At 40.9% G+C, this 14,547-nt stretch overlaps 1 protein-coding gene across 3 annotated transcripts in view; it reads right to left on the reverse strand.

Annotated features, from left to right (window-relative positions):
* The window catches only part of LOC26514097 (catenin delta-2), a 30,646-nt gene that overhangs the window by 14,606 nt on the left and 1,493 nt on the right, over positions 1-14,547 (reverse strand). For all 3 annotated transcript variants that reach the window (XM_014903699.3, XM_032455605.2, XM_014903700.3), the window contains exon 2: positions 13,318-14,139. In XM_014903699.3, the coding sequence (XP_014759185.1) occupies positions 13,318-14,132 (815 nt within the window). In that variant the 5' untranslated portion in view covers positions 14,133-14,139. The remainder of the gene's footprint in view (positions 1-13,317; positions 14,140-14,547) is intronic.

Here is a 14,547-nt window from a genome sequence, read left to right on the forward strand (position 1 = left end):
AATTTACCAAAGGGACGCTGGCGAAACCTACATACCATACGTACACTTCAAACCATGGAAAAATGAGGATCGGCCTATCAACAGGGCGGGATTGGCAGCCGATTAGGAAGCATCGGACGAACTTCGAATACGCGAGGGTTCAATATTTTTGTTTGCGTCACTGATATTTCTCAGTGTAAAATGACACCACTCGTTATCCGGAATGCATCAAGCCATCAAGCTGGAATGAAGAAACCTTGCTGGTCATAGATGACCTCCACACTTAAAAACGTCATTGAACCATTCTCTTGCTGGCGCAGCAGAATCTAAGACGAGACTTAATTCCTGTCAAACAAGCCCTCGCGGATATGGAAATAGCCGAGGACGTCCGAATTTTAAAAGGAGGGAGTAGTTAACAATAGTCAACCGGCTATTATTTACTGACTTCTTAAAGTAGAGCCATTTCGAGGTATTCGTAGATGCTGCTCTGGCGAATTAGAGCATCATCGCTACGAATCATACGATTGATAGTTTTTGCCTAGGCTAGCGGTCTTACTTGCCGATAAGCTTGCCAACTTGCCAACGGCACCCGAGCTGAAGTTCAAAAGAGAATTGGTTTTTTTTGTCTGAAGCGTGGACCAAGGGTACAGTAGGATAGTTTTTTAGTTAGAGATAAGCGGTCAATCGAGACGCATTAAAATAAAGAAGCATCCGACTATATTTTTTGTCTGACTTCTAATTCACGTGGGATAAGTTTCGAGTGGAAAACTTCCTGGCTATTGATCGAGACTCCGTCGAGTCTCCTATAGCGACTAAACGCAGTTTGCCGCTGGCCTTCGCCACAGCACGCGTGAAAGGGGTGCAACCGGGATCCCGGTAGTCTGCATCTTTGGAAGCCTCGTCCACTACGCTGGAACCCGCAGGAATATTAATTTATATATTCTAAATCAGGATCACCTCCTGAGTCGAGCATGTCCGTCTGTCTGTCTGTCTGTCTGTCTGTTTCTACGCAAACAAGTCTCTCAGTGGGTATATATGTAAACTTCGGCTCCGCCCGAAGTTAGCTTTTCTTTCTTGTTTTAATGTTTATTTCAAAGCTTGATTTTATGTTTGTAATGCGCCTTGAACCGAGGCGGATTCTGTAGAGCGGACAGCAGTTAAAAGATATATTTCAAGTTTTCAAACAAATTTTATTTGCAACGCAGTGATATTTTTGGTCGACACAAGTAATGCTTTTGATTGAAACATGAAGCTGGGGCTGTGGGGTTGAAAGTGGCTATAACATGCACTCATATCATTTGTACTGTTTATGTATAATACATATATAATATAAGGTTGTCAAATAACTACCTTCCGTTTTTTGGTCCGTATTTAATGCTTTTTAAAAATTGATACAGTAAACGAATTTAGCTCAAATATGCGCCTTTTTGTTCGATGTGTTGTCACTTAGACGGCAACTTCATAATACCCCCCTTGTTGAAACTTCCCTCCTTATTTGCAAAAAACTCGGACATCTACTTTTCACAACCCTCTTTTGAGCCCAACTTTACATCAGAAAGGTCGTGAACCATTGACAGGAACAGATGATAGTCACTTGGCGCTATGTCCGGGCAATATGGTGGATGCGATAAAACCTCCCATCTGAGCTCCCGTAGCTTCTGACGAGTCATCAAAGAAGGTCTGGCGTTGTCCTGGTGAAAGACTACATCCAGTTGTGCGCAGTAGATGGTAGAATAAAGCGTCTGGCCATATGGGAGCAGCTCGTAGTGTATGATTCCCTTTCAATCCATTTGATCCACTTTTCGTCGCCAGTCACTATCCGCTTTGAAAATGGTTCGAGTTCATTCCGTTCAACAGCATAGCGTAGGCGTTGATTCTGTCCAACGGGTTTTTTTGCTTAAAATCATACGGCACCCAAACATCCAGATTTTATTTTGTATCCAGCCTTCTGCAGATGATTTAAAACGGTTTGGTGAGTAACTCCTATCTCCTCGGCAATGTCACGAGATGTCACATGCCCGCCTAGCTCGATGTTTTCCATGATTTCATCGGTTTTTATTGTCATAGGTCTTCCGCCGTCTGGCCTAACATTGGTGTCGTTTTCCCCGGTTCTGAATCGTCGAAACCATTCCTGCGCGGTTTTAAGTGATAGACTACCATCCCCTAAAACATCATTAATCTCACGGAATGTTACTCTAACGGATTTATCTTTTACGAAGGAAAACTTTAAAACAGCGCGAATTGCGGCGTTAGTGAACTCATGTTTACACATGTATAACTTTTCAACGCAATAACCAAACTTATAATATTTATTCGTCATTTTATAGGTTTTGTCATGACATTGTCCGATGCCGAAATAAAGAAAGGAAGATTTAGTCGTGAACACCTGTCATATGTTTCAGATGTTCTAATAAAACCCAGATCCAAGAAAAAGATCAACAAGAATAAGATTTCTGCGTCACCACAGACATAGAAGTAGACTAAGAAGACCTACGGAATCTCACAATACCGGGGATATAGATTGGGAATCAAACTTCAGCACAATAGAAATTAAATCTATAATAATGGCGACCGAGAGGGCGTATATCAAAGATACTTCGCATGCTGTCCCAGAATAGGACGAAAAAAATAAATCTTCAAAGATTTATTACTGCGATTAAATTAATCCATCTCACTTAAGGGACATATGAACCTGTAGCAGTAGAGGTCATTCAATCCAAAATAATTGGATCTACATTATACAAAGTCCAAAACGAAACCACAATCGGTGCAATTATTAAAAAATTGCAAGACACGAAGGTTGCTTGTATTCCAGCAGGGGTCAATCATACCATGGTGGCTACAACCGAGGTAATTACCGCGGTAGAGGCACTGGTCGTGGTTATAATAAAAATCTAAATTAATATAAGCTTTATGGTTAAAATAACAACTCTGGAAGAGGAAGTGGAAGTTATGAAGCGGGGATTATACCTAAAATTTTATTCTGAATGAATGAGACAACATTGATATGTATAAAAAATGGCCGAATTTTTGTAAGTTGTACCGAAAAACTGGCATCAAAATCCGAAAAACACGAATAAAAGTCGAAAACTTTAGTTTCAGGTGTACAAATTTTGTCCTTTTTGTTCAACAAAATCGAAGATATTTTTTTTTTCAAAAGCTACAACATTTAACTATTGAAAAACACCGAAAATTTTGAAATCGGTTGAAAAAAACGCGTTCAGGAATTTTTAAGCGCAAAAAAGTCCCCAAAAAACGGTTTTTTTAAATAAAAAAAAATTGGAGGGTTCCAAAAATATAAAAAAAATATTTTTGAGTTCTCTTCGACCAGATTAACAACCTACACTATCTCGTTTCACAAGTGTTTTTTCACTGTCGCACCGTGTAGTTTATTGAAAGTAAAAAATAAAAGAATATTTTGTGTAAATTAATTTTTATACCCTTGCAGAGGGTATTATAATTTTAGTATTATAATTTAGCAACGCAGTGAAGGAGACATCTCCGACCCTATAAAGTATATATATTCTTGATCAGGATCACCTCCTGAGTCGATATGAGCATGTCCGTCTGTCCGTTTCTACGCAAACTAGTCTCTCAGTTTTAGAGCTTTCGAGTTGAAACTTTGCACACATCCTTCTTTCCTTTGCAGGCAGTATATATGTCGGAACGGCCGGGATCGGTCGACTATATCTTATAGCTGCCATATAACTGATAGATCGGAAATGCCGTAACTTCATTATTTTTCAAGTTAGAAGGATGGGAGTTTCAACGGATTTCTCTTTTGTCAAAATAATTCGATCGGCCAACTATATACGATCCGCTAAATATCTAATAATATAAGATGCTTCGGCTCCGCCCGAAGTTAGCTTTCCTTTCTTGTTTATTTATTATTTGTGCAGCCACCAAAAAATGCATGTAAAATAATTATAATATGCTTAGCTGCAGCTGTTATCAGCATGAATTCGTTGTCTCTGTTTTGTCTTCCAGTTTCACATGCGCCTTATTGTTATTGTAGCGTATGCGCTTTGGGGAGCTTTGGTTGAGCTTCTGCGCATGCTCTTGGTTTTGCGTTTGTTTTGGTTTGGAGTTGATTGGAGCCGCATAGATTGGGGTTAAATTGAACCCAAAATAAATATATTGAAAACCTGATTTGAAACGCGTGTATTTATTCGGCTGCAATTAAAAACTATTAATCATAAGGTAAAGGCACTTCCCACTTCTCGACGGTGCCAGTGTATCGCCAGTGCCATACAAGCCGGCCCCTCCCTTGCCACCGTTGCCGATGCCAACATTCAGCGAAGGCTATGCCGAGTGGCCGGATTTCTTCGCCCTTTTTAAGACCACGATTGACAGCCATCCTCACCCAACGAAAATGGAAAGGCTCCGGTGGCTCATTTCATGCCTGCGCGAGTCAGCCTTGGATACGGTGAGAGCTCTGAGTATTACTGACGCGAACTACGATGTGGCCCTTGACCTATTGCGCAATCGTTTTAGTAATCGGCGTTTAATATTTCAGTCTCACATTAATGAGATCCTGCAGTTTCATGTGGTCGAGCCAGGGATTGATGCTACTTTGCGGGAGCTATAAGTTCGGTTCAATGGGCATACGTGTGCTCTTATGAGTTCCGGATCAGCTGCCGAGATCGAAGGATGCTTGCTCATTCAGATTGTCCTCCAAAAGTTGGACCCTGCCACAAACAAAGACAGCCTTCCGTCTTGGGAGTCCATGGCACGATTCTTGGAGCAAAGGTGCCGGACTCTTGAATGCGTCGACTTTTCTTTGGCTGCGTATCCACCAGCCGATCTTCGAATAACCGATCTTCGTGCATGGTTACCGCTAGCCCTGTCCTGTGTGGTGTTTCGGCGTACGAGCTTCCTTCTTGTCCAAAGTTCAGTGCTTTGCAAATTGAGGAACGGTACGACGAAGTGCGGGGTCTGACTGATAGCGTGATGGCCATCTCGCTCACGGATGCTCAGCTTCTCGCTGCTTGACGTGCAAACACCGTCATCATATTCTGTTGCGCCCTTGCTGGCAGGTTTCACCCGCACGAGTCTCACGTCCCATCGGTGCAGTTTCTGTTGCGAACCCATCCCGCTCAATCAACACTGTTGTGACCCAGGATCGCAATGCTGAGCTAGTGTACCTGCCAACAGCCAATGTACTCGTTCGTGGTCGATCTGGAGCCTTCCTGCCTTGCCGAGTTTTATTGGATTCCGGTTCACAAGTGCACCTCATCTACGGATTGACCTCTTCTACATGAATAACATTGACCTATTGATGGCTGGCCAAATCCAGTTAGGTCACGGGCTCCCCATTGCTCAGAATACTCGATTTGGCTGGGTGTTTTCTGGACGCGGTCAACCATCACGGGATGTGTCGGCGCGCTATGCTCGGGAGGACAACCCATGGAATAACCACTGCAATGATGTGACTGCTGTCCCTTGCAACATTGTTATTGAAGGCCCACCCTTGGATGTTGGCCCAAGCAGCCACCAAAAAATTGCAATAAAATGCAACTGTTATCAGAATATATTCTTCTCTGTTTTGTCTCCTAGTTTCGAATGCGCTTTATTGTTATTTGTAGCGTATGCGCTTTGGGGAGCTTTGGTAGGGCTTCTGTGCAAGCTCTTGGTGTGCGTTTGTTGTGATTTGGAATTTATTTGAGCAGCATATATTAGGGTTAAATTGAACCCAAATAAAAATATTGAAAACCTGATTTGAAACGCGTGTATTTATTTGGCTACTATTTAAAAATATTAATAGCATAACAAAATCTTATCACTTAAAAGGTGGCATAGATATATTTGTACATAATTTATGAACCATAACCGAAAACAATCAAATAAGGAACTTTAACAAAGATTTTGTTAAATTTTGTCGCACAATGTTATACAACAATATCCTATAACTCAAGTAATAACGTCCGACACGCTCATGGCACATCAGAAAACCAGCAAGAACCCTTAGGAACTCCGAACCAATAGAAAATTCAGTTTATCAAATCATTCTTAATTCAAATATTTTTATTAATATAATAAACGGACATACTGACAGAAAATAAAAATTTTTAATAGGCACAGTAAAAGAAAATTCCGACGTGTTTTCTAATTTCGACCCAACTTATAAAATAAAAATTGCAGGTATTGGATAAGGATCCTTAAGATCATTAGGTTTTGTGGATGAGAATTTGGTGACCATTTGAAGACCATTTGGTGACAGCCTCATCTTAAGACCCAACAACATTAATCAATATATAAGAATCCCAATCGTTCATACTACAAACGACATTGAGGTAGTATATATTATTATATTATATAATGATATCAAAATCAGTGCACAGGAAACCCAAATTCTGAAACCGAATCAAGAAATTGAGAATGGAATATTTATTGGAAATACTATTGATTCAAGATTCAAGAACTTCTCATCTGCACAGAAAGACCTTATGACAAAATGATGTTTAAAGTAGATCAAAAATTTAAATTGAAAGGCGATGAACCAAGTTACTAAAAATGCATCTTAATAAACCTTTATTCTTTATGACTTATGAGTTACTTTCCTCGGTCACTGCACTGATAACTGTTCTGATGCACTGATAAAGGTATATTGCCTGATGACATCAAACACAGATAGCGCTAGGATGTTCGATGCATTTTGTAACTACGACCTCGATTAAGACCTCGCCTCCTTTCCCATTTGCAAAAACTTTGGAGCTATAAAAATCCGGCTTTGACAAAGTTCCGGCAGAGACGAAAATATGAGATTCGAATTAGGAACTATGATTGCTATTTATTTTTTTGAGACAGATTGGTCAGGTAGTTGACTGCAATAGGATAAAGGTAATAGAACAGGATAAAAGCAACCAAGAACTGAGAGGGCACCAAGCCCTCCCTACCAAGCGTTGATCATCATAAAGGGGTTACATGTTTCAGACTCTCTTCTTCTCTGTCTTATTGAATTCTATAACATCTCTCGTCCTAAACTCAACTTTTTAAGTTATAAAGGGGTTACAGGGGGGGTTATAAAGGGGTTACATGTTACACATCATAAAGGGGTTACATGTTTCAGTCTCTCTTCTTCTCTGTCTTATTGAATTCTATAACATCTCTCGTCCTAAACTCAACTTTTTAAGTTTATCTGACTAAAAAGGACTAAGGTCGACGCTCAAGGTCAGGTATGGTTAAAGCGCGAACCTAAAAGCGCTAGTCTACCCATCCCGACCGTTCCGACTTAAATACTGCCTGCAAACAAAAAAAGTTTCAACTAGATAGCTTTAAAACTGAGAGACTAGTTTGCATAGAAACAGACAGACAGACGGACATGCTCATATCGACTCCTGATCAAGAATATATACTTCATAGGGTCGGAGATGTTTCCTTCACTGCGTTGCACACTTTTGACCAAAATTATAATATAATACCCTCTGCAAGGGTATAAATATGTACGAGGCTATACGAGGCTTTCCTTGCTTGTAGTTTGCTACTCTTTGCATTTACTAAAAGTTTGCAAACTTTTAGTTCGCGGCAGCATCGTACGCCTCGTAATACTACAAAACATACAAGAGCACCTATGATAATAACCGAAACACCTAACGCAGCCTTGAATACTGTTCTAATAGATACCATTGAACCATTACCGCGAAGGGAAAATGACATTCAATGAGTCTGCAATCACTAATATATACGATCTAACAAAATACCTTGTTATAATACCAGTAGCAGAAAAAAACCAGGCCAAGGCAATATTAGAAACTTTTGTACTAAAGTACGGTCCAATAAAGACGGACAGAGTTACTGAATACAGAAATTAAATTATAGATGATGTGTGTAAATAATAGACATCTGCATGAGTGGAAAAAAACACACATTCAAATGCACAATGCTAAAAATGATTTGAATGAATTTGAGAGCAAAGCCAACATGATGTGAGTGGGTTGGGTTTCTTACGCTTACTCATTTTCACAATCATTTGATAGAAGGAAACGAATTGAGTGAATTGAGAACGTTGAAAACAGAGACGTTTCATTCGAATGATTGGAGTTGTAAATGTAAATAATAGGAAAAAAAACAAATTAAATGCAGGGAATTTTCTTAGAGTCCAAAAAGGCTTTAATCATGTTCGACCCACGATCAGTTACGATTACGGGTTTGTCTACTTCAAGGTCACATCCAAAGACCTTCAAAATCGCCTCTATTTTTGTCTTTATCTTGGCACCTTGATAAAGAAAAAATTGTAATTATACTTGTAACATAAAGATAGGTTAACAAACCTGGGCTGGGCGAGCCCCTAAACAACTTACAGAGGCGGAATAAGCAAAAGCCATCTTGCATTTAATAATACACTAATTTACACAGAGTAATGTAATACACACAACCTAAAAACCAAACTTTAAAAAACTAGGTCACATACAAGCTCGTCAGCTTCTTTTATAAATTGGTTGTCCATATTTCCGTCTTTTTGTTGCAGCTCTTTTTTTTTTTTTTGTGATATTAAGTTAAAAATTGTTAAAAATTTGTAGACAAATTTTAAACAGCTCTCAGAAAGAATTTTGCCCGAATGATAAGAAACAACTCGAAGGATTCGGGTATACTTGACAGCTATACATGACATATAAAGATCAGTTTAACCGCGGGGCAACCTTCTTGATGATGCGCCTCTCAGCGACTGAACAACCAAAAACGTTCAGAGAGCATTTGAGCGTAAGAATGAGAGTAAGATTCTCTCTGGGGCCTCCGGGGGCCTGTTACAAGGAATTTTTGCGTCCATTTTCGTTGTATGAAATGAGAAGTCTATATGTTGTATGGTTAGTGATAGAAGTCAGAACACGCTGATACAGTTGATCGTATAACAAAAGTTTAAATAGTCAATGCAGATTGTCCCAATATCAATGTCAAATCGTTTAATATCAATGAATTGTTAACTGCGCTACTGACGTCGTCTGTAAACTAAAAAATGTAATCCATAATTTTCACTACGAGGGTTTCTACACATATTTCTGGCGTAATAATGAAAATGCGAATATTTATGAATAAAAATGGTTTTATTGTTTTTCAAAGTATTCTCCAGCAAGAGTTCTACACTTTTGCATGCGTTCCAACCAATTGTCGAAGCACTTTGTCCACTCCGATTGAGACACCTTTAAAACATGGTTTTTTAACGCTTCAACAGCATCTTTAGGCGTCGAAAATCGTTGATCACGCATTTTTCTCTTGATGTGCGGGAATAAAAAGAAGTCTTTGGGTGCCAAGTCAAGGCTGTATGGCGGATGACCCATCAATTCAAAATTTTGGACGGTCAAAAAGGCGCTGGTTGTCGGCGCATTATCATGCGAGCAAAAATGGTCTAATGCGTTACAATAACAGCAAGCTGGTTTGCTGTTGGCAGAGGAGCAAGCCAACGAATTTCAATTAAGTTGCTTGCTAAACCCAGTTCTCTTCTGTTTTGTTTTGCCAGTCTCTTCAGCGGATAGATGCTGGTACCTACGATTTTATATCTTTTCGAAATCGGACCACAGCGGCAATTCCTCATAATCCAGTGACTCTTCCCATTTTTGCCTGGTCACTGGATCTACTCTACTCAACTAAATATATAATCATAGAGTTTGCAATTTTAGTGTCATCTCCTATGGATAAAAATGATCCATAAATCGATGACACAGTGTCAATGAGACCCCTCGCAAATTTTCGGAAGGCTGAACAATTGACTTATTTGGTTCGCAAAGATGAGACTCTTTTTAGACTAGTCGAAACTTTGTCATAATTACTCTCGGGGACCTGGAATGCCTTTACAGAGCGGCTTTAACAGAGAGGCAAGAAATTAAATGATTAAATTTATCGATAACAGGAATGTTTGCATCTTTGTGTAGTAAGGTCTCGAAAAGACTTATGAAATTTTTTAGCTCCGAATAATTTGCACTGAATTTTGGTAATGCTAAACTGGGAAGTCGAGCTCGAGTTGGGTTTGCAGAAAGCAGTAGCTGGACGGGAGAGTTTAGTTTGTTCTCTTGCTCGATTTTCGAATTTCTCCGTGGATTTCAGGCCAAGAAATTATGTGTAAATTAAGTGTACCACTCAGAATTGACCGTCCTACGTTGCTCACGCGGAACAGTCGCCACATGACCTGTTTTACCGAAGAAACAGGCCACCATTTGCTTCGAAGTGCTTCTTCCACGAACAACTTTCGTTGGATTTGGATCGTCTTCGAAGACCCACACGGTCGATTGCTGTTTTTTTTTTGGGCTCATAAGCATAGATCCATGATTCGTCACCTGTGACGATCTTATAAACGTCTTTTGAAACACCGCGATTTTATTTTTTCAAATTTTTTTTCCACCAATCCACAGGAGCCTTTTTTTTGAGCGATTGTCAAATTGTCCGGGATCCAACGAGAACAAATTTTTTTTACGGCCAAGTGTTCATGCAATATCGAATGTATGCTGGTGAAAGAAATGCCCAAGGATGCCTCTATCCCACGGTATGTCACATGACGATCTTGCATTTTCAGCTCATGCACGGCGTCAATGTTCTCTGGAACAACGACTGTTTATGGACGACCATCACAACCTTCGTCTTCCAGCGAGCGTCAGCCACGATTGAATTCATTATACCAGTTTTTCACACTGCTGTAAGATGGTGCTCCATCGCCATACAAAGATTTAAGTTCATCGATGCACTCTTGCCGTGTTAATTCACGTCGAAAGCCGTGAAAAATGATTGCGTGAAAATGTTGAGTTAATTCCATTTTCTGCCAAATTGATTTTTTCAAGTCACTGTAAACAAAACAAATTATGGCCGTACGTCAAAAAGTTATGAGCACGTTTCTGCTAAAACATGTCAAACTTCCCAATGAAAACGTCAGATGGCGCCAGGCAACACTTAGTATGGCCTAGGCCAGAAATATATACAGCAACCCTCGTATAATGATACCGAAGATCTACTATCTTGTTTGTCTAAATTATACGATGAATGCCTTTAACTCGGAACCTCGGAATTTTTAACCGGGTAAACTCTGCAAAAACACCCGAATAGCTGGCCCCGGGTGCTCGTATTACTACGCTGGAGGTTCTTGCTTTTCACATCGAGACTCGGACCAGTGCAGTTTAAAGATTAAAAACTTAAATTCGTATAAAAAGTGTGAAGTAGATAAAGTGTGAAAATTTGAACTTAGTCAGTTGCCACTGACTCGGACGGCCTGAAACAGCATCACTGCCAAGTGCAGAATACCTAGGCGAAAGAGGCAAAGCTCCGGGACCAAATCAGTACGCGGTCCACAATCATCGAAGCGACGAAATTGCGGAGTATAGAGACCCCTGGTGCGGCTGCTGGGAGGTCTTCGGCGCAAGGAGACTTCATTGTCGTTTTTATACCCTTGCAGAGTGTATTATAATTTTGGTCAAAAGTGTGGAACGCAGTGAAGGAGACATCTCCGACCCTATAAGGTATATATATTCTTGATCAGGATCACCTCCTGAGTCGATATAAGCATGTCTGTCTGTCTGTCTGTCTGTCTGTCTGTCTGTCTGTCTGTCTGTCTGTCTGTCTGTCTGTCTGTCTGTCTGTCTGTCTGTCTGTCTGTCTGTCTGTCTGTCTGTCTGTCTGTCTGTCTGTCTGTCTGTCTGTCTGTCTGTCTGTCTGTCTGTCTGGTCTGTCTGTCTGTCTGTCTGTCTGTCTGTCTGTCTGTCTGTCTGTCTGTCTGTCTGTCTGTCTGTCTGTCTGTCTGTCTGTCTGTCTGTCTGTCTGTCTGTCTGTCTGTCTGTCTGTCTGTCTGTCTGTCTGTCTGTCTGTCTGTCTGTCTGTCTGTCTGTCTGTCTGTCTGTCTGTCTGTCTGTCTGTCTGTCTGTCTGTCTGTCTGTCTGTCTGTCTGTCTGTCTGTCTGTCTGTCTGTCTGTCTGTCTGTCTGTCTGTCTGTCTGTCTGTCTGTCTGTCTGTCTGTCTGTCTGTCTGTCTGTGGCGTGGATTTCTGTGGCCCTATTGAGACGACATTGAAAATTCGTGGTAGGCCACCATACAAGTCCTACCTTGCCCTGTTTGTTTGTTTTTTGTCTAAAGCAGTACATTTAGAAGTAGTTTCCGATTTGTCAACTGATTCCTTTTTATTGGCTTCCCAAAGGTTCGTTGGGCGCCGAGGATGTCCGCAGATCGTGCACTGCGACAACGCGACGAACTTCGTCGGAGCGAGTGGCCACTTCGCGGCACTGCGGCACCAAATCGAGAGCGAAGCGGACGAGCTGCGGCAATACGCATCAAGAAAAGGATGCGTATTTGCATTCATACCGCCGCGGGCTCCGCACATGGGCGGACTATGGGAGGCAGGTGTGAAGTCTCCAAAGCACCTACTCCTACGAGCGGTGTGCAGCGCGAAGTTGACCGCAGAGGAGCTTCAGACCGTCCTCGTTGGAGTCGAGGCCGTCCTGAACTCGAGGCCCCTGGGCGCTCTCAGTCAGGACCCAAGCGACGGCGAGGCGTTGACTCCCGGGCACCTGTTGACAGGCGGGCCGCTCATCGCCCCACCAGCACCGCGGAGCCCGGACCAGCAGGGTCTAACGTGCTTGCGGCGATGGCGGCTTGTCTCGTCAATCAAGCAAATGTTTTGGCAGCGTTGGTCCCGGGAGTACGTCTTGGGCCTACAGGCGCGATCGAAGTGGCTGGAAGGACAACCAGCCGCCCCAGCAGTGGATCACCGCCAGGGTCGTCGAGACTCACGCCGGCGCGGACGGAAGGGTCAGGGTCGCCGACGTCAGGACGAGTAGAGGAGCAGTATTTAGGAGAGCAGTCCACAAGCTGGCGAGGTTGCCAGTAGTTGAAGGCTAATGAAGGCCTTCAACGGGGCCGGTGTATAATTAATGTAGATAATTAAGTGGAATGTATGAAGCGGGAGCGCAAGTAAAGCTCTCACTTGCGCTCTCCCATAAATTCGCCCCGCTTCGCCGCACTAGATAAGCTAGGCTTAAGTTTTTGTTGATATGAATATATACTCTAATTTATAACGTTGAGCAGAGTGCACGCATTTCTCGTTTTCGTTTTTTGCAATAATTTAATTCTACAGCCACCCTCTACAGTCTTTCGGGTTTTCGCGACGAGATAAACTAATCTCAATTAACATAACATATAACAAAAATGTTATTATTTTTTTATACTTAACCAATAATGACCAAATAACCTATTTTCTTAGGGTAGCTAGCCTAAAAAGTTACAAAAATAAAAAATTTGTGTAAAAAAAAAATATGAGAAGTCTATATGTTGTATGGTTCGTGATACAAGTTATACAAGTGCATACACGGGTCTAAAGTATTTTCACTACTTTTGTACTACTGATGATATATATGTAGAAGTACTTACTTATGTATTTCTGGAGAATCATATGATAGCAACCGAATTAAAGGGGGAATCCCTCCCAAGGATCTTGTACGTTGCTTGTTGGGGTCATCCATATAACATAAATGTTGTAAATAAGCTGCAGCATTTGCCTTTATAGTGTTATTTGGATTGCTTAAAAAACTAATTACTTCCGAAAGGTTAGGGTCACGCCACCTCATAGCTGAGCAAATGTCGTTTTCCGAGCCTCCAATATACTCCTTCTCTCCTATTCTGGGAGGCACAGTACTTATGGATGTCATGTCGAACTGAGGTATCTTAAAATCTTTCGTATTGTCGAATGCTCGAGAATCTAGAACTGATTCTGCGCCATTAAGATTATTATCAAAAGGCCTAGCAGTAAATGGTTTTAAATTCGTGGGCATACTTGGAATTCCTTGAAAATTAGCTTCAGAAGTATAACAGTATGGTACAATTGATTCATCAGTATAGTTAGGCTCAATAGCACAAGATATTCCAGCCACACCATAATCAGACGTTTCATCGAATTGGGAAGTTTGTAAATATCTTACTGCTGGAGTAAGTGAATTCTCAATTCCAGGAATTGCAATGTCTGGAGATATAGTTTCAATCTGGTTCTGAGAACCGATTACTGAACAATGTGGATTAATTTTTGATATGGCTCCAATTGCTGGAGATTTAGTGATGTAGATTGGAGTGTTGGTAAATCCTGCAGCAGAAAATTGTTCAAAGTTTTGAAAGGAGGCATACTGAGTTTGCATACTGCCAGACTCCGGGGTCAATGAGGGATCCATGTTCAATTTGTGTGGAGGATTCATTAATTATCTATAAGAATATAAGCACAGTAAAATTTTATAACTTAATGGCGGGATAATTCTGATGATTGTATCCATATATTTCCTTAATCAACTACACAACAAAAAATTTCATTAAAAAAAACCAATTCTCCGTTGAATACCAAAGGGTCGATTAACTTGCACCCACTGAACAATGCAACATGGACCTGCTTCGTTCGAAGCGCTGAGGTGTCACTCTCATCAGTGATGCTAACTTGTCCTTTTTCCGGACAGATCTGTCCGATTTTTAACGCTTCATCCGCAAAAAAAAAAGGAATATCATCCGCATACCTGAAATCTTTCGTTTTTTATATTTTTCATCTAATATTCTATTATTATATCTAATATTAATTCTTCCAAAATTCTGCTCATTTTAAATATATTTTCTATACATTCT

Source organism: Drosophila ananassae, chromosome 3L (genome assembly GCF_017639315.1).
Source record: "Drosophila ananassae strain 14024-0371.13 chromosome 3L, ASM1763931v2, whole genome shotgun sequence".
Lineage (NCBI taxonomy): Eukaryota > Metazoa > Arthropoda > Insecta > Diptera > Drosophilidae > Drosophila > Drosophila ananassae.